The following is a 21,889-nucleotide window of genomic DNA, read 5'->3' on the forward strand; positions in this document are numbered from 1 at the left end:
TCGCCTCCCCCCTCCTCCCCCCCCCCCCCCCCCCCCCCCCTCCCCCCCCCCCCCCCCCCCCCCCCCCCCGGTTCTCTCTTGGATGGCAGGTCAGGCAGTGAGCCGTGGGGGGCTCGGAGGCGGGAAGGCAGCCGCGGTACACATTAATAATGAAAGGCCTCAGCCACGATCGCACACCGCACACACACACACACACAGGGACGCACACACACACACGCAGGGACAAACACACACACACACACACAGGGACGCACACACACACACACACACGCAGGGACAAACACACACACACACACACACACACAGGGACGCACGCACGCAGGGACACACACACACAGGGACACACACACACACACACACACATTCAGGGACACACATACACACACACACACGCAGGGACGCACCCACACACACACACAGACACACACACACACACACATTCAGGGACGCAGACGCACGCAGGGACGTACCACACACACGCAGGGACGCACACACACACACACACAACTCTCCCTCTCGCTCCCACATCGCCATGGCGATGGCAGTAGCCCAGCACTGTCATGGGGGTGGGTGACGGGGGGGTGGTAGAGCGCAGCTTCTCTCTCCAGCCTTGGGCTCAGCCAGCCTATCAGCAGCCCCCATATAAGCCCCCCATGCCTGGTCTGTCCTCTCTCCCTCTGCCCCTATCTCCCTCTCGTCTCTCTCCCCCCCCTCTCGCTTTCTCTCCCTCCCCTCTCTTCACACTCCTCTCTCTCTCTCTCTCTTTCTCCCTCGTCCTTGTTCTCTCTCTCACTCTCGCCCTCTCTGTCCCCCCCACTCGCTCTCCCTATTTCTCTCCCTCCCTCGCTTCCCGCCCTCCCCCCCTCCCTCCCTCGCTTCCCTCCCGCCCTCTCTCTCTGTGGGTATTCGCTAATTAAAATCACTCACCAGCCTCGCCGCGTCTCCTCAGCTTCCTGGAAGGGGAGGAGGAGGAGGTGACTGGAGTTACGGCAAAATATTCTAGCCTGTTTGTCGTGACGATGAGGAAACGATTAGAAATTGTGCATGAACGATTGCGGGACTGTCTGTTGAAATGACGTTATGGTACTCCCAATGTTGTTTGGTGACAATGATTCTAAAAATCAGACTTTAATAATAACTGAATATTATTACCTGCCTAAAGTCATTTATATTATTCTATAAATAGGGCCATACAATCCCCATCTCATGTTTATGTTTTAGTATTTATTTTAACATGCAGGATCAGCTATTGGTTAGCCGTCAAGGACCCCTACTGTTAAGCTGCGGGCATTGTGATTTCAAACAACAAGAGTCAAACAGCCAAACCACTACACTATCCTGCCCCTCCACCCTCTCCACGCACCACCTTAAGGTCCTGTAGTTTTGGTCTCCAGTCTTTCCTAAACAACCGTCTCGTAGCTAAAGATGTAGGCGTGCCTCTCCTCAACATATTGATTATCAGTTCATCGACGGTTCTCTTCTCTCCTGTCGAAAGATAACCCAATAGGGAGCCTTCCGCTAGCGTTTCCATGGGATTCACAGCATTCCCAGGAAATCTACACTACAACATGGTTCAAGTTCTAATAATTGACACACAATACAAGTGTGTCAATTATTATGGTGGAATTCGCGCGCAGTCAGTCCAATAGTTGAGATTATTACAGGTCTCTGGCATTTTAATAGTTATGTATGTCCCAGATTTGGTTTGTTGCATTAAACAATTAAATAGAATGAGAACATAAGTGTCAGTTGTTACCCAATTCATCCCCCTTTTTTGGTTATTTTTGGCATGAAAACTGACAAAGGAACGTGCAAACAGTCAAGGCTACGGAGATCGGGACGAGGTCAATTTTGACACAAATACATGCATTCCTTTTTATTCACAAAACCAGTCCAATTTTTTTTTCTAAATGATACAAAGATTGGTTATTTTCTTCTCCAAAAAAAAAAGCTGAAACTACCCAGCAACATAACCCAAAAAAAAGTAGGAGCACAATAAAAAAAACAAAAACGAAAAATTAAAGAATGAAACAAAAACATACAAATTATTTTTTGATTCAGTGCGTTCAGTAGGGTAGACTCGGCGCAAGTGCTGTCTCTCAGTGCCATCGCCCTGAGCCGCGTTGGCACATGCTCAGTAGGGCCGCAGTAACATAAGGCCGCCAGTTTCACAGACCCACGGAAGGAATGGGGGCGAGGATGAGGAGGGTGAGGGGGGGGGGGGAGATATTACAGTGAAGAGCAGGTGGATCGTCTCTTCGTCCGAGTGAAAAAGAAAAAAGAAGTGACTGAAAAACCGTGACGTTTAACACTTGCAAATCCGGAAAATTCTGGATATACAGTTTGAATTTTCATCCTGGTTTGTTTGTTTGTATTCAAAGACCACGACAGATCTTCAAAACCATTGCCTGAAACTAAAATTAATAATAAAAGAGAGGGATTTTAAGGTAACAAAAATGCTGAAGAATTACAATATTGTGTTTGCCATTAGCGACTAGCTTTAAAATATAACTGTAAATTTACATTCTCTACACAAGTACGGTATCTTTCCACACGTGAACGACATTAACACCAAACACAGAAATTAGTTGATTGTCCACACTCAGTCCGTCATTTCTGTTTTGGCGATGAACAGTTCCGACAGAAAAAAATCTCTGGAAAGAACAGACGAACGGTACCAAAATGGAAACATAGAAAAGGGAATGAAAGTTGCCAGAGATGCTTTTCTTTACGTTTCATTTTTGGTTCAAGGAATAAGTAGGTGCATCCTGTTTCCCCCGGTTTCTTACTTCTTATTTCTGCTTCTGTTTTGTTTTTCTTGAGAACCTATTTTTGTGTTGTTTGTATTGTGTTGTGTCTTTGACGTGTAGGAGCCAGTGTTTGTTGCTGGAGCCAATCGGAGGGCTGGCATTGCACTTGTGGGCGGAGCTTTGGAAAAGGGGGCAGGGCCAGAGGGGCGGGGCCTACTGGAACCATCGGAACGCTGCGCCGGTTGGAAGCATCACCTTCTTGGAGAAAGAGAGAGAGAGAGATAGAGAGGAGAAAAAAACACAAGACAGGAGTTGTGTGAGCTTGAGTGTCCAACTATGAACAACAAGACCAGATGTGAAACAATTATTGTCACAAATTAAAAAGTTAGTATTTTTTCACATTGAGCCGTTGACGTTACCCAGAATGCACCATGCCTTATACTCTCTATCTTCCCTTCTGTTCCAGTCTATTTGTGGACGAGAGGCAAGGGTGAAAACCTCTGCAATCTCTGCCCTGTCTGGCCCCCATCCTACCCTCACCACGGCAACAGGGCCCAAGCCCGGGCCCCCTCTCCGAACCCGATACGCTACATGTATTATTTAGTCACCACACGCACTCTTCCTCCACCTCCCCCCGCTCCACCACCTCCACCACCACCATCACACCACGCAGCCTTCACCGGTCACACCACTCTCACCCTCGTCCCTCTAAGCCATCTCTCTCTCTCTGTCTCTCTCTCTCTCTCTCTCTCTGTCTCTCTCTCTCTCTCTCTCTCTCTCTCTCTCTCTCTCTCTCTCTCTCTCTCTCTCTCTCTCTGTCTCTCTGTCTCTCTGTCTCTCTCTCTCTCTCTCTCTCTCTCTCTCTCTCTCTCTCTCTCTCTCTCTCTCTCTGTCCCTCTCGCTATCTCTCTCCCCTACTCTTTCCCTCTCAAGCTCTCTTTCTCTCTCAATCCATCCAATCTATCTCTCTCCTCATCTCTCTTGCTTACTCTTCCACTCCTACTCTCTCTCTCTCTTCCATTCTCCTACTCTCTCACCCGTTGTCTGTCTACCTCTCCTACCCTCTCTCTCTCTCTCTCTGTGTCTCTCTCTCTCTCTCTCTCTCTCTCTCTTTGTCTCTCTCTCTCTCTCTCTCTCTCTCTCTCTCTCTCTCTCTCTCTCTCTCTCTCTCTCTCACTCTCTCTCTCTGCCCTCGACTGCACCAAACAGAGTGAGGCAGACTGTGTATTATGCAGTTGCGGCGCCTCCTCGGTAGATAAAGAATTAGCACTAGCGCGGTTTGCGCTGTAGCGTCCAGAGAAACCCATAACCCGCTGAAGGAATGTAGCGTGAGCCTGATTCCGCCCGGAGCGCTGGAGCAGAAGAAGCGGCGGCGGCAGCTCGCCAAGCGCTAGCGAGCACTGTGAGCCCGCCCACGCGCGCACTCTCACGCGCTAGCTCTCCGCGGCTGCACACCTCCACCTCCACATGCACGGACATGTTAAAAGCAACACTCGCAGCACACCTCCAGAGTCGCACCAAACATCCAGACTGTTGGGAGGAGGGGAACAGAGAAGATCCCTCAGAGAGAGGAGGACTGAATGCTATGCTAGGAGGCAGTGGGCCTCGCCTGCTGGTGCATGTTGATATCTGAGGACTGCTGGAGAATAAGTCAAGTTCAATTATTAACATGACAAACTAATTTGAAAGGTCAGCCATACTTCCTACTTGCCGGGATTACACACTTTACACATAATATACTTTAATCATAGTATCATTTTTGTAATTTTGCTAACAAGGCACTTGTACATGCATGTATGTATTCCACACATACAAGCACACACCACATACACAAACACACACACACACACACACACACACACACACACACACACACACACACACACACACACACACACACACACACACATACACACACACACACACACAAACACACAGAGGTTTGTTGAAGCGTCGACTTCGTCGTATGTATGTGCGTATGTCCACGTGCACACCCAAGCCATGATGTCACCACCCTTCTGGAAGATCATAATTAAGAGAGGTGCGAGGTAACGATTTTTAAAAGAGTCAATAATGACGTCATGCTGCCGAATCCCCAAGTAGGAATGACTGCATCTCCTGGTCCGGCCCCAGGGGTCAGACAGGAATCAGGTCTCCGGCTGATGATGTATTACAGTTTTTACTATTCAGCACACGCTTTCATCTAAAGTGACTCACACTGACTCTGAGACATGGGTCATTAAGTAGCAGGTGGCCTGGGGTTAGGCATCTCGCTAAAGGTTGGACGTAAGGGATTTTAAACCCATTGAAGACCATATCATGTCTTCAATGGACTGGGGGTTTCTTTGAGTATTACATTTTGGTATTTATCTTTTAATATTTATTTGTATTATATTAATCTTTAGCAGATTCTTTCAATACACCTATTTTTAGGTAGGGACATCTTGTTTGCACATCTTGTCCAGGACTCCAACAGGTAGACAATGTGGACATTGGGGATTCAAACCCAGAGCCCTAGGAAGAATGACCAGACTATCTTGTTGCCTTATTCTCCCATCTCTATGCTGCGCTCGTATTCAGGTAGTGAGAGGATCCTGGACATGCTAGCGTAAGCATCCCCCGCCAATCCGCCATATTGGCAGGCTGCCTTCTCCTCCCCCTCCCCCTCCACTCCTCCCCCCCTCCCTCCCCCCCCTCCCCCCGGTCTCTCCCTTAACTACCTCAGTGAGGCTCCATCTTGTCCGTCTGTCCGCCGGGCAGTGTGCCCGGGGAGAGTCGCGTGTCCGTCTGTCAGGAGTCTCTAGTCTCTCGCTCAGTGCACGTGCTTCTGAGCACGTGCACTGAGCTCCTCTGGGAGCAGACGGAAATCACACGGGAGCTAAGCTAATTCTGTGTCAGCGTGTCTGACACGCCACCGGGCGATGATCCAATATGGCCGTTCATCCTCCTCACTCTGAGTGGTGGGGGCCTCGTCACCTAGCAGCCATCTTGGTTCTAAATGTTAGCTGGTTGGGGGTACTGAAGGCAGAACTCTGCATTCTGTTCCCCCAACCAGCTAGCGCTTAGAACCAAGATGGCCACTAGGTTAATAAGGCCGGTTGTGTAGGCCTAGAAATAAAGAAATTCTCCTCACGTTTTGTATTTTCAATGGATTGTGATGAGTGAAGAAATTAGAAATAAAATCTGTGCTCACTATTCTGCTTAAAATTTAAATTGTGATGATTGACCCACATTTTTTTCCCCAACATTACGGAGAGACGAAACAATGAAGAAACATATTTTTTCATTTCCTTTCACCGTCTGTTTGTTATTGTGCCTAACAAAGTCTCGCTCAAAGACAAGGTGTGCGGGTGGAAGAGGAGGAGGATAGAGATTGTAATGACAACAAGGACATTTCCTGCAACAACCCAACTCTTCAGACTTTCAGCGGGATTTCAGAGTGAGGCTCCAAGTCTCCTTTAGGGAGACTTGGTTAGACACAACAACAAACAAATGGGATCAAGCTGACGGTAAGGTAAGAACGATGTGTTACTCTTTAGTTATCCCTTCCATAATGTTGTCAGACAATTATAATAACAATCTGAGCTGGTCAGTGGGAAAAAAACAACCCTTTTAGAGGACATACATTGACAGGGCGCTATTGCCCCAAAGGATAACATTGCAGCCATTTTTGCGGGTTACGGCAGACGCTCTCTCACTAAATACTGGACCGATTTCAAAAGCTGGCGTCGCCGTTGGTCCATTAGCCCCAAAATTATAGGAAGGTGGCTCAGTTTAAAATGATCCTTTCAATGACCCCTATAGCTAATATAATGACCTTCATGAACGGAAGGGTATTCGGAATATTTACGTATTTTGAGATCGAGATCTCTGTAGACATGTACAGAGAACAATTAACACTGTGTTTTGCAATAGTTTGATTCAAGAACACGGATTAGATAGATGGATTAATCATCGGCAAAATAATGCAAACTTGAAATGTCCTCGCACACGACATTCAGCGGTATATCTATAAACGTTCCCTTGACACGGTCCCCATATTACTAATCCTCCTTCCTACACGGTGAACACAGGTGACTGCTCTGCTACTTAACACTGCTCCTCTGCTGTCTCTCCCCTCCCACCTCACCTTAGTGATATCAACCATGGACCCCTGCAGGGTGAATGGGACAGATATAGCCTGTACCACTTAGCATCGCCACAGCCAGCCCTAGCGTGGAGATTATGCTTCTGTATCACAGGAGAGACTGACGGAACCGCTATGCTATGTTTTTTTCCTTTATAAGGAATATGATGCTATTCTCAAAAGCTAACCTATGCTGATACTAATGTGGTGCACTTATGCACAAATATAAATCCTGAATGTGCGCACAAATATGCAAGAATTTACACACAGACGGTGATTTGATCTCAGTGATATAGGAACACACACACACACACGCACGCACACACACACACACACACACACACACACACACACACACACACACACACACACACACACACACACACACACACACACACACACACACACACACACACACACACACACACACACACGCCCCTACACGCACATTACAAGAGAGACACACTGCCCACTGTATCTGCAGGTCTGTGTCCCAATATTCCCTCATGTTGTCCCGGAATGCCCAGAATGTGGGAAGGGGTCAGATGAGGTAAGGAGGGAGCCTCAACGTCGTTGCTGATGAGATCCCACTCTCACCCAGACAATACAGAATGTTTGACAACCTCGTCGTAATCTAGTCTGTATTGACATTTACAATTTAATGCTGAGTCGCTATCTTCTCCCGTTTCCCCCTTCCATGACTCAGCAGATCTCTTCATAAAACTAATCATCGTCTGACATTTAGCCCATGCCCATGACATCACACACTTAGCTAGCGCTACCATCTCTGACCAATCCCCCAGTTAAAAATAGCTGATGAGACGTCCCCCACTTAGCAACGGTTTAGCTAGCGCTTAGCTAACGCCTCTGATCAAGCTACCATTTTCAACATCTCACTGGGTGACATTTTCAACTCTTGATTAAATTACTCGCTTAGTGACGGATCTAGCGGCAGATTTTCATCACACAATCAGTGGCAGTTTAAAAAGCTGATGACACCACAATCCTAGAAACACCTAGCGACAGCACAGAGACAGTTTGTCTAGGGCCACTGTACGTTCTCTGAGCGATTCACCAGCTTGATGACATCAAACACTTTTCAGAGGTTTAGCCAGGGCTATATGCTATAGTGGTTGAACCAGAGTGATGACCTCACATACTTAGAGACAGCGAAGCTAGGTGGGGCTACGCTGTCTTATGAATCACCAGTTTAAACAGCTGTTGTCTCCCTCGCGGCCTCGCGGGACAGCTATCGAACGGCTAACGGTGAATGAATGAGAGTATGAGGTAAAAATGAGCTAAACACTAAAATAAGAACCGATATATCTCCTGGCTCCCACTGGCCAGTCTGGGTGGAGAAGTACAAAGGCGTACTTTATACTGAAACTAGGCATGTCCGAAAGGCCGTCAATGTAATAGAGCTCAACAACCAGGAAGACCAAACCAAGCAAAATATCTAGAATTGATCAATATTCTTTTTTAATATAATAACCTAACAATAACATATAATAGGACCATCTGAAATATTCAGTCCAGGACAGGTAAGGAAATAGTTATTGCAATAGTTAGTATTAATTGCACAACGATTTCACCTGAGCTCTTCCACAGTCTTCCATACTCTAACGCACTAACCGTCATTAAGGGCATAACAATTCAAAAAAATATGTTTACAGTTGTTGAACCTACATCTATACTCAATCAACCTCAATGATTGGTTGCTAAGGATTCTAATAGACTTTCTTAAATTCATACAATAAACTAATTTAATAATGTAATGAAATTAATACTAAATTAGGGCTGTCATGATTATTTGTCGTTCAACAAATTGGCCATCGGCATTTAGCAGCAGTCAATGAGTCATGGTTTATTTTTAGTGAAAGCTACAACCGTCTACGGGTTCTGTGGGAAATATCCTTGACCCTGCTACAACTGAATTTCAGTTAACTTTATTTCTTCGTATGATGACACTGTATGACTGGTTCTTATTGAAACTCCAAGCGGACAAAATATGTCTCTTAATATGCCCTTATAAAATATGGTTTTTGTTCTGGATTCTCATTTGGAGGTCAAACAAAGTTCTTATTGAATCGATTTTTTTCAGAATAATCGACAATTACAATACCCTCGCTCTCTCTCTGTTTTGAAAGATGCTTATCACCGTGGTAATGCTTGCAGGAGGACAAAATGCAAGGACCATTTAACCATGTGTGTGTGTCTCCGGAGAGGGACAGAGACCCAAGGGTGTGTGTGTCTGTGTGTGTGTGCTCACAACATGGTCCATCTGGCTATTAGTCTTTCAGCTGTAGCACCAGGTGTCAATGTGGCATGGATACCCCCTTTCCTCACTATCTCACACACACACACACACACACACACACACACACACACACAAGCACACGCACACAAATTTATATTCAACACACCCCATCTATTTATCACACCTTCACACTTTTTTAAATAAGTAAAAATAAATAAATTACAGCGTTTTTACAGCATTATAAGTAAATCTATTTGTGGGCCCACGGGCAGTGACAGATTGGACTGACTCAATTCTACGTTGAATTCTATATTTCTTAAGTCATGGATTTTAACGCGTTAAGACAAAGGCGGTAACAGAAACGTAACTCAGGCCAACGTCCCAGTGCGTTTGAGGTTTCCACAGTGCGTTACTGTAAGCAGGGTTCAAATCAGCGTGGGCACAAGAAGCACAAATGACGGCCTTGTATTTCCACTGGTGAATGAACCCAGACCACCCATTCAGAGCGGTGTGTGTGGGGGGGGGAGTGCTGACCATGGTGAACAGATTAAAGAGATCCCTATGGCGCGCATGCCCACCCCACCCACGCCCTCCACCCTCCACACCACCTGTCACCTCCCAGACCACGGCTTCTCCCAACCCATTGCCCAGGGTTCCCTCTGCCCCTGTACTTTCGCTCTCTCTTACCCTCTCTCTCTCTCTCCCTCCCGCTCTCCCTCTCTCTCTCTCTCCCTCCCGCTCTCCCTCTCTCTCTCTCTAAAATGAAAAGCCAGTCAACTGTGCAGCAATCTGCCACTGTTATTCCCCGGACACGTCAGACGTCGGACTCCCGGAGACTAGCAGCGCGAGACACCGGAACATGGTGGACCCAATATTTCCAGAAGTTTCTCTGCGGTTGCCCTCCTATTAACTCGCTTTTAACCATCTGCTGTCTGGCTTTCAGTTTCATGAACAGCCTGCCCTACAGCTCTGCCTGTTTCTCTGGTTTAAAGTTTTGAAAACTAAAACCTTGTCAAATAACAGAAATAATAATAAAATCATGTATAATCATAATAAATATTTCATTTAAGTATTTGGTGAGGATAGTTTATTTGAACTAAAAAACAGTTACATTCAAAGCATTCACCTAATCACTCAAAATTCCCCAACCTGTCAAGTAAATCATCTAACCCCCAGACAATATCCAATCCCCAAACTATCACTCAACCTCCAAATGAAAAGAACAAAAATGATCACCGTTCCACCCAACAAATCACCTGACAACCAAACACCCAACCATCACCCAGCCCTCACCCAACCATCACCCAACCATCACCCAACCCTCATCCAACCATCACCCAACCCTCAACCAACCATCACCCAACCATCACCCAACCCTCACCCAACCATCACCCAACCCTCACCCAACCATCACCCAACCCTCACCCAACCATCACCCAACCATCACCCAACCCTCACCCAACCATCACCCAACCATCACCCAACCCTCACCCAACCCTCACCCAACCATCACCCAACCATCACCCAACCCAGCCGGTCGACCCCCTTCCAGACTCACCTCCAGCGCGCCCGACGGCTTCTTCTTCAGCTCGTCACACTTGCGGAACTTGCAGATCTGGTGCCCCGTCTTGCGGTTCCGGCAGCTGCTGCACTGCTCGCAGTTAATCCTCCGCCGGCAGGGCTCGCACATGCCGCAGCGTTTCCGCTTCTTCTTGCCGGAGTTGATGGCGGACGCCAGCTCGCTCTGCGCCGGGTACTCCGCCAGCCCCGCCATGTGCAAGGCGCTGTCCGCCAGGAAAACCCCCGCCGGCGTCATGATGAAGAGTCCCGGGTTGAAGGGGAAGCCGCCCCCTACTCCGTACGGGAAGTCCAGCGGGCCCCCCACGGCGTCCGCGACAGACGTGCCCTCCAGGTCGCTGGCCCCCGAGCCCGCGTCGCCCACGCCCATGCCCCCGCCGGGCAGCAGCATGTGCTCCATGCCCGCCCGCTTCAGCAGCGCGGCGGCCTGGGCGAAGTGCAGCAGGCCGTTCTGTCCTTCCAGGACCTGCTCCAAGGTCCGGTCCAGCTTGGCCGCGGCCAGCGCCGCCACGGTGGGCGCGGGCGGGGCCGGGGGCGGGGGCTTGGTCGAGGGGTCCCTCTTGTTGCTCTCGCCATTGTGGGCGTGTCCTTTGTGGTGGTGGTGGGTGTGGTGGTGGTGGTGGTTGCCGTGGTGACCGTGGCCGTGGCCGTGGGGCGCGGCGGCGGCGGGGGGGGCGGCGGCGGTGTACTGCAGCAGGGTGCGGGAGTGCTTCAGGCTCTTGTTGAGCGGCTGGCTGATGATGCCGCTGCGGTTGCGTCGCTCGACGACGGGAGAGTCCTGCCGGGCGCCGCTCCTCTCCAGCTCGTCGCCGCGGCCCCCCTCGGACGGCCCGCCGGACATGGTCCGTCTCTCCCCCCCCCGACGCTGGGGGGACGGGACGGGGTCGTGTGTGGGTCTGGTTGAGGGGGGGAGGGGGGTTAGGGACGGAAAGGTGGGCCTGGGTGAGGAGGAGGAAGAGGAGGAGGAGGAAGAGGAGGAGGGGGGGGGGGGAGAGGGGGAGGGGGTGGGAAGGGGCTTTGGGTCCTCTGGGTGTCCGCCTGGTGTCCCGGTGGGGTCCTAACCCGAGCAGAGACCTTGGTCAGGAGAGGACGGGCCCCGGAGCGCGGCCAACGCTACCAATCAGGCCTCATCTACGCGCCTCCATCGGCGGTCTGGACCCTGGAGGCGGGAGGGACAGGGGAGAGAGGACACAGACGTGAGTCGGTCGGCAAAGGGGCTTCTCTGAGCAGTACGCTTGTACAGGTGAAGAACACACAGTGGAAAATTAGATGTTTTTATTTATTTAAACTTGAACAGCTAATATTCACTTTTCAACACTTCAACACAACTTTTGAAAGCAATTCATAGGGCAATCTCTGCAATGTACTTAAATACAAGATACAAGATACAAGGTTGTTTATTGTCATATACACAATGGAAACATGGTTTACACTGGGCAATGAAATTCTTAATTTGCAAGTTCCCTTCACACAAAATATCCTTAAAATAAAAGTAGATAAATAAACTAAACTACTACAAATATCTGTACAAAGAGCAGGATTTAGTTAAACAAAAACAGTTAAATATAAGGTGCTGTTTAACATGTGCAATGTTCGCATACAGCAGAAGGCCCTGAAAGACATTAAATGCACATAAATACGGGCAGATAACGGAACCTCTGTAGGCATTCTAACAAGAGCTCATAGGTTTAGCTAAACACAGATACTCTACTCTAAAAAAAAATAGAGACTAGAAAGTTTCCTTATTAATATGTATCTTATTCCTTCATAGATTCTTCTTACAATATTGTCCATATTCTTAGTGGGACAGCTGCTGTTTGTTGCCAGCTAAAGTGTGCATGTGTCCTTGAACCAGACAGTGTTCATCAAACCAACTGCTGCTCAACATATTGTTAGTTGACTTGGCTGACCCTGTCTTTAGAGTATGACAATGTGTGTATGAGTGTGTTTGTGAATATGGGGCAGTATAGTGTCTGGCCAAGAGGAGATATACTGCACATCACCACTACAATACCTCTTTATATTCAACTTAAATTCTCTCCTTGTGTGAAACTTAAATTCAAAGATGCCAAAGATTCAAAGTCTTTTACTTTGGTATATTTAACTCAACACGCGTGCTGTCTGGGATTATTGCTACCAGGTGTGCTACAGTTTGTTACTTCAGGTGTGTTAAAACCCTCAACGTAGATCAAGTAAAACCTTAACACCCAATGGGTGTTAGTTTCGATAAATACAAAGCAAATAGTCATCAATTATCGTGAAGTGCAGGCAGTTTATCCTCATTGTTCAAAATAAGCTATTTACTGCAAGCAGGGACTCAAAGTAAATATTTATGTGTGCTTAATTTGACCTATTCATTCATTTCATTGTCTGTGTGTTTGTTGAAGGTAATTTTTCCCTCATTGATCCTTTTATTATTGGACTCATCCACGACACAATTAGTTAGGTTATAAGTCAACCACTTAGCAATGACACACCAGTTTAAGCACACTATCTAAAATCAAATAATTAATTTATTCATTCATTAATTTAGTCACACATTAGTGTGGAACACTTTGGTCCATCAACAGACACTGGTAGGTAGTTAGATAAGAAGCGGGGGAGGTAGTTAGGGAGATGGGGTTTAGTTTGGTAGGTAGCTGGGTTGGTTGATAGGTGGGGTTGGGACAGTAAGTATGGGCATTGATTGAGGTAGTTAAGCAGACGGGCAGGTAGGACAACAGTCATTCAGTTAACAAGGTGAGGCGGTAATAGGTAATGCAAGCAGTTTATTAAGTAGGTGGGTCAACTTTAAAATAAGAAATATGAACTGTTGCTGTACGATACAAGCAGGCAAAATGCAAAGGGAAATAAGGATAAATTAATATTCTGTGTGTATGTGTGTGTATACATGAATACAGTTCACAAACACACACACACACACACACACGCTGCATTTCCCCTGACCTGCGTCCGCGTTCACAAACAAGCAGCCCACCTCCCACATGAGGCTGAGGAAATGGCCGTGTCTGTCCTTATAAGGGAAACAAAGGCAAGGGGAGGGGGGGGAGGAGGTGGGGGGTGTACGGGTGCGTGCTGTGTGTGTGTGTGTGTGTGTGTATGCGTGTGTGACTGGTGTGTGTGTGTGTGTGAGTGTGTGTGCGTGTGTGTGCAGCGTGTGGAAATTGGAAGGCCAGAATTAGTGGGAGGTAGAGCTTCAAAGGCGAGGGTTCAGCCCCCACATTCTCCGCAGCTCAGGGGGGATGTGGCGCCAGCGAACCAGAGCCGGCCCCCAGACCCCCAGGCCCACAGCTCCGGTCCCCTCCCACCACCGCCACCACCACCACCACCACCACCACCACCACCACGCCCCCCCCCTCTGTGTGGGTGACCGTGGGTCCGGTTTCTTCCAAAGCATCTTAACACTCGCTGGGGTGTTTGTACAATCGCTGGTGAATACGATACAGGCCGACGCATGGGGCGGCGGGCGGGAGGGGAGCTGGGCTGACCGGGAGGCGCTTGTGTCTGCACCCAACAGGAATAAAAGGGGGGAGGAAGAGGGAGAGAGAGAGAGAGAGAGAGAGAGAGAGAGAGAGAGAGAGAGAGAGGGAGAGAGAGAGAGAGAGAGGGAGAGAGAAGAGAGAGAGAAGGGAGAGAGAGAGAGAGAGAGAGAGAGAGACGTTCTATACTGTGGTCGCGTTTGAGCGCTGGAGTTCTGATGGAGAGATAGTCTTAGGTCTGGGTTCAATGAGCCGTCACTGTGGGGATATGGAGGAGAAGGTGGACAAGGTGGTGGAGATCTGTGGTGTTAGACGCTAGAGTTAACAGGTGCGGACGTTGTCGACAGGAACGGAGGACGCATTTGGACCTCTGCAGTAGTACTGGAGTACACAAAGGCTCTGTCCGTACAGTGCGACTCATTCATAAGTTTTTGTTGCTATTTGATTTATCTTGGTTGTGTTCTGCACAATACAAGACATACGTTTTAGGGGGGACATTTACATCTTTATGATGACTTTGGTCTTTTCAGGAAATTCTTTCTTTTGTGTTACAGAACCTGGAAATCCTCCGGCTTTATTGTTGGTTTCTAGCGCTACATTTGTTTTCCCTCTCATGCCACGAAGACAAGCACACCTTGAGTTGTTATTGTCACACTTTTAAACACTGTTGGACTATTTTTTCAGTTCTCCCGTTGGGATATTCAAGTTCTAATAACAAGACTAAATACATGTTGTGTCTTTCGGTGTAGAACTTAAATTAATTAATCAAACTGTTATTGTTGTATAGCAAACGACGATGAGTGTCGTATCCGGAAGCTTCCTTATCCGCTGTGCAACAACCTTTGGATTGATGCCTTTGTAAAATAAAATGAACGTGATCATTTAATATTCTGTGATAATTTGTCATTACACATAAACACATTATGTATAAGGTCACAAATTCAGCTTTTTGCGGTAAAACATGTTACTTTCCCCTTGCCAATTACTTCCACTTTAAAAGCGTGTAGGGCTGATCGCTCTCCAGCATTTTTTCAAACCACTCCAGAGGATTCCTCCGTTTAATGTACCTAAACATGTGAACTCTAGTCTGTCAGAGCTGTTCTCTTCAGGCTGCCCATGCAGCAGAAAACCACACGCTGCAAGGCGATCACTGTCTGTTTCTCGTGTCTTCCTGCACTAAACACTCCAGGTTCCCTGTGTGATTCTACATCACATGCTAAAGCCTCATTCTAAACATGCCTCTGAGCTCTTTGACTCAAACAGACAACCCATAATTCAAGCTCAAAATGACACAATAACATGTGACAAATCCACCTCTGCCACTGCCCAAGTAAGAGTTGATAAAGAAGAAAGTTGCATTTGCTTTGGTTAAGAGCTGTTATTTCTTTTTTGGTCAGAGTCGGACCCTGTATTAGGTCTGGCACAAAAGTAACCGGATTCATGCCTGGATGGTGTGGCTCCAAGTGATCAATACTGGGCCTCTATGACTACTCTCTCGGTTCACAGCCGTTCTCAAATCGACCAATGGCTCGGCCGCAGTCGCCACCGGAGACCGGAGATGCGGCGGGAAAGGCACTGTGTCAACCTGCACACAACAGTATTAATCCACGGCTCTCCTTCTACTGCACCAAATCCAACCACTAAAAGAACAATAACCCCTTGAGATCAATCACCTTCATCAATCATCAATCACCTCTTTTTCAAAGGGGTTCAGAATGTGTAATAAGCAACACTACAGGATTAAAAAATATAAACTCTGCCCGTGAAATTTACCACAAGGTAACATGTTGAGTATTTGATGAGATATTAAGCCATTTAAATTGTATTATGACATCAAGTAGTGCCAGCCCATTTTTATGATGGATGGATCCACCTGGTGGTAAATAGGGGCCCTTTTATACAAAATATGTTTAAATATATGGCTAATCATTGTTACGTGGGATGTTTTGTGTGGCTAATGGTCACTAATTGTTTGCCTGACCTACTTCCTGTTGTGGACAACGAATGCAGTGTTACTTTAAGCATTTTTTAGCTTGGTGCCTAACCTCTACCTGATAATTAATGACCTCACCATGTAACTAAATACTTTCACTGTAAGTCACTTTGGATAAAAGCGACTGCTAAAATTACTCAATAGTGGATAGCAGCATTCACCTCTCCTTCCAGACGGAACACCTGTTATCCTTGATAATGCTGCTGAGGAGAAAGTCATTGTCCATGACCACTACACTTGACCTTGCACACTACGGACCCGCCTAAAACCCCTCAGTGATCACAGCGACAATAAGACAAGAACTTAGTGCCGTCATGTCAAATTCCACACATGAGGATGCGTTAGAAGCCAGCCTTCCTACTCAGAAACAGCCTACCAATTAATCTAGTTATTGATATTACAGTATTTAATCTAGCATTGAATACTGTAGCATCCACCTGATATGTTCAATATAAGCCTGATTAAAGGGATTATCACCTTGGGTTGAATGTTGAAGAGCTGTACAGGGAAGGATAGTGTAGTGGCTAGGGTGTTTGACATCCAACCAAATGGTGCTAGGTCCAATCAGCGTCTATACAGCCAAACCTGTAGGCACACCTGAGCGGGATGTCTAACTCCCTAACTGCTGATGCTGTGTTCAGTTTTTCATTGAAAGGCACTTTGGGGAACAACATCTCAGTTATGACTTAACAGTGGTAGACGGAGGAACTTCATTTATCTTAGCCTGCCTTGGTAGCTACTGGCTGTAATTTATATGATCATGTTATATGATCCACATCTGAAAGACCATTTAGTTAACATGATGTACTCACGCATCATGTCGTATGAGTGGATTCTTATTGTCATGTTTCATATATAGTTCAACATTTCAAGTTGATTTATGATTGATTATTCAATAAACCACTGAGTTCAATGGGAATCCAAAGCGTATTTCAGTCTGGGTTAAGTGGGAGTGGCACACACAAACGCACACACAAGACGCAGATGCACACATCTGCTCTTGCCCCTCTTCCCCTTTGTTTTAACAATTATACATTTAAATGTTTAATTACAATTTTCCCTGCTTAATACGTCCTGTTCACTGTGAGACATTTCTAAATCTGAAAATAAAATAGGAACTCATATCATATTATTTAACCTATACAGCCTAATCATGACAGCGAGGCAGACGTTGAGGTTCTTTCAAACCCTAATGTGACCAACGAAAATAAGTTAATTTAGTTTCAACTGTCAGGTAACGAGCAATCTATTAATTGAAGTGCCAAAATGAAAGCTACTATTGACAAATTTAATTGAAGTGACGTCATACACAAGCTGTTTAATTTGCAAGTTTGATGGCTAGGCTTACACACAAGACCAGGTCGGATACACCCAAAAGACAGATTTAAGGAACGAATGTGTCCCTTAAAGATTAAGTTAAATAAGATAAACATTGTTGTTGACTGCAATAAAACAAGGTAAACAAATAAACCTGTCAAGCAAATAGACTCGTGTCGAAGGCTTCTTCAATCAGATATAACTTGCAAAATAGTAAATAGCATAAAGGGGAGGCTATAGATATTGTGTAATTCAACTTAAATTTGTGCATAAATAATATGTCAAGATCTACTTTGTTTTTAGTTATGAATGGATTAATCCACCCAACGCATGATAACTAAATCTACTGAGTAAATACTACATGCGTTCCAACGCATTAGTTTGAGTAATGGAAAACGCAAACGTAATGTTCCCCTACGGACCAACGTCGTGCTCTCTCTCTCTCTCTCTCTCTCTCTCTCTCTCTCTCTCTCTCTCTCTCTCTCTCTCTCTCTCTCTCTCTCTCTCTCTCTGTGTGTGTGCGTGCGTGTGCGTGTGTGTGTGCGTGTGTGTGTGTCTGGTGTGCGTGCGGGTGTGTGTGAGGGTGTTCCTTTCTCTCTGCTAAACATTCCCCCAATCCTCCCTCTTATCAAAATTCGCACACCAGCAAACACACACACACACACACACACACACACACACACACACACACACACACACACACACACACACGCACGTACACGCACGTGCGCGCGCGCACGCAGTGGAAGTTAAATGCCCGGCGTTAGACTCTAAACGCGCGTGAGGAGTCGCCGGGTCTATTGTCTGAACGCCTGCGCCACCTTTGCCCCCCCAGCGCCGCGTTCAGCCCAGACGCTCAAACCGGATCTGATGAGCAGTCCGGCTGTCTAATTTCAATCCGAACGCCAGCATAGGCTCAACAATCACCACCACACCACGACGAGCAGGCGTCCTAAAACACTCGTCCTAAAAAACGCTAAATCCCACCTGTACAAAACTTTGTTGCAGGGGAACAATAACATAATTGGAAACAATATTAACCCATGTAAACTAAATTAATTCCTACTACGTATGGATTTTCTCCTTAGAGGGCAACTTAAGCTTCCGTTGATTATAATTAGACAATTAAAACAGCAGCAGGGTTATTGGGCAACGCGTTGAAACGGAATAGCTGCCTCTAATGGTGGTCCTTGTGTGGTGGTCGCCCAGCGTTGAGGTAAGCGTCAAGTTGCGAGGCGGAATACAGACAGCGAAGGGGAAAGTCTCAGCGACAGCCAGGACTTTTCCCGCAAATGAACGGATATAAAATGCAATGATCTCCTGCACCGTTTAGCTGACTATTACAGAAAGAAACACGCAATGAAAGGCGCTACAGCAACTGAACAACAGTAATAAAGCCGCGACCGTACCTGCCCTCACGCCAGAGCGCACATCCAGAGTGTGTGCAGGGGGGGGGGGGGGGAAGAAAAACTAAAAAAAGGCAATGTTTGGGGAAAATGACTCAATATTCCAGTGTCTGGTGGGTGTGTGAAGTCACACATTAACACATGCGTCACCGCACACACACTCACACACTCAAACACACATGCCCAGCAACGATCCTTAAAGCAGAGTGTAGCCCGTGTACCCACGCAGGAGCACAGACACCTTTTGTCTGAAACCACTGGTCTAAAACCAACGGGGCGAGCTGCGGTGCCACGGGGGGGTCCGCAGCCTCAACATTGAAGGATTATACTGTGAACACGCACACACACACACACACACACACACACACACACACACACACACACACACACACACACACACACACACACACACACACACACACACACTCGGACAAACTCCATCCTACACGATGACATTCCAACTTTCAGCGGACTTCCAGAAAGTATGCCCCCCCCCCCCCCCCCCCCCACCCACCCATACACACATACACACACTTCCCCTTCCCCGTCCGGTTATCTACATATTTGCAAACACAGGGACCCGTATTTGATTGCACCTACCGGGGCAGAGCGGATGAGGAGGAGAGGGAGGGGAGGGCTGCTTCCCGAAGTCCGAGCGGGTCCGTCTCCTGCAAGCCCACCGCGCCGAATGGTGTGACAAAAAAGAAAGAGAAAGAAAAAAAAGGAAGAAGGGGGTAAAAAACAACCTTATTCTCCCCAACAAACAGCCCCGGTGTGAGGAGCGCGTCTCGCCCGCCTGGGACACACGGAGAGAAAAGGAAAAAGAGCGTCAATGATCTGAAAAGCGTACTTTCCGACGAGCTGCAGCACGCGTGGGTTCCCCCGCCACCACACGGTCTCTCTCTGCGTGTCGGCGCTGCTGATCCCACCTCTACATCCCAGCTCCGCCGGAGGAACATGCAAACACGTTTCATGGATTTTTTTGGAGCATCGGGGAAAAACCGAAGTGGACTTCGGCCGCCGCGGCGCGCACAGACACACAGACACAGACACACACAGACACAGACACACACACACACACACACACACACACACACACACACACACACACACACACACACACACACACACACACACACACACACACACACACACACACACACACACACACGCACACACAGTGTGTGTAGTGAAGCTGTACTCACGCACACACAGTGTGTGTAGTGAAGCTGTGTGTGTGTGTGTGTGTGTGTGTGTGTGTGTGTGTGTGTGTGTGTGTGTGTGTGTGTGTGTGTGTGTGTGTGTGTGTGTGTGTGTGTGTGTGTGTAGTGGAACTGTGTGTTGCCGTCCCGTGGTCATGAAGAGGGAGAGACGGTTTAAAATGTAGGGGGGCGTGGGGGAGATGTCTCCCAAACAGTGAGATGTCTAACTGTTTGGGAATATTTATTGAATAGCAGACTGCACTGATGTGTGCGCTCGCCCCCCCCTCCTGTCTCTCAAGCATCCCATCCTCTGATTCATTTGAAACGGTGCTTCGTGATTCAACTTTAACATTTTTAATCTGACATTAATATGTGGAATTACGGAGTAAAACGATTAGGCCTACCTACCGGCATAATTGCCCGGTAGAATTGTTTAAGAAGTGGATGTATTTATTTTTTTCTGATCTATACTAATGACACACAAGACATACCTACGAGTATGTTATTTTTTAAAAACGTACCTTAATTATGAAATATTTCTCTGTTTCTTAAGCTCATAATTTAAGATCTACCTCATATACAAGTGCGCATTAACGCGTCCTCCACCTGCTGTGTGGTTCCAGCGGTCGGTCTACTAATAACACAATAGGTGATGGTTTTCTCTCCTCCCCCCCCCCCCCCCCCCCCCCCCCCCTCCCTCTCCCCCGCTCTCGGTCCCTCACTCTCGGCCCAGCAGAGTCCAGTCCACCTCTTCCCAGTGTCCTGTCTGCCTGGCAGGCGGCCAATCGAAGTGTGTGGAAATGACACCGCCAGGGCGGCAGAGATTTTCCCTCATTGCTCTCCTTCCCGATCGCAGAGCGGCTGACATTGGCTGGAAAGTGGAGCAGCTCGTCAGGGACAATCAATGCGGATCGATCGGGCTTGTGCGGTTGAAGCTCCGAGCTGGAACAAAAAAAAACACCCGAGAGAGGGAAAGAAAGAAAGCGGGGAGGAGGAGGAGAGCTGTTGGGCAGCCAGTAGACCTGTCAGAAACAGTGCACAGAAACAAAGTGCGTTAGGTTGTGCTTCCTCTGGGGATGGGTTGGTTTGGATGTCTTTTACATCAGTCTGAACAGGAGTTGATATAATGCATTCACATGTCTGCTATAAGCGCAATAAAAGTGACAAACATGTGATGTTTTTTGGAGTTAGGGTTATGGTGTGATCACTCATTTAATTTAATTAACAAACGGGTGTATTAACTAGCCGTTGTTGCTTTGATTCCAAAAGGCTATACAAGCTACAATGCATAGGTTTTAAGTCACACTATACATTGATGCTCAATCCAAAATAGTTAGTTTTATTCGATTTATTATTTAGCCTACATAAAATAACAAAGGAGCAAAAACAAATGATCTCTTTATATTTCTGTATTCATTATTATGGTTGACACATTACATTTACAGTGAGTATGAAATATAAACTCTTTAGCATGTTTGAAAACATTTGAATAACTGTTGTTTTACTTTAACCTATTTGCAAGTTTCCCTGTCAAAATATCCGCTGGCCCTTTAAGAGCAGCTATGACCTCACAGCGGGGGAGTTTTAAACAGGCTGATGGAAAGTTGAACCTGACTATTTAAAGGTTATTGAACCTACTGAACTTGGAGATATATGAGGTCCTAATGCACAACATAATAATCAGATGGAAAAGCCTGTTATGACACAAGGTAGGCCTATTCAAATTCAAATACATTTTTCAGAAAATGTATATTATTCAGTCATCAATATTGTTGAGCAAT

The 21,889-nt window shown here is 47.0% G+C and overlaps 1 protein-coding gene across 1 annotated transcript; it reads right to left on the reverse strand.

Moving 5' to 3' along the window:
- Window positions 1-1,250: 1,250 nt before the first annotated feature.
- Window positions 1,251-11,610, reverse strand: cxxc5a (CXXC finger protein 5a). Its single transcript, XM_056593809.1, has 2 exons — window positions 10,692-11,610; window positions 1,251-3,008 (listed from the first exon to the last, which is right to left on the reverse strand). The coding sequence occupies exons 1-2, from the start codon at window positions 11,550-11,552 to the stop codon at window positions 2,964-2,966; spliced, it is 906 nt and encodes a 301-aa protein (XP_056449784.1). The 5' UTR covers window positions 11,553-11,610; the 3' UTR covers window positions 1,251-2,963.
- Window positions 11,611-21,889: the final 10,279 nt, after the last annotated feature.

This window comes from Gadus chalcogrammus, chromosome 7 (genome assembly GCF_026213295.1).
Source record: "Gadus chalcogrammus isolate NIFS_2021 chromosome 7, NIFS_Gcha_1.0, whole genome shotgun sequence".
Lineage (NCBI taxonomy): Eukaryota > Metazoa > Chordata > Actinopteri > Gadiformes > Gadidae > Gadus > Gadus chalcogrammus.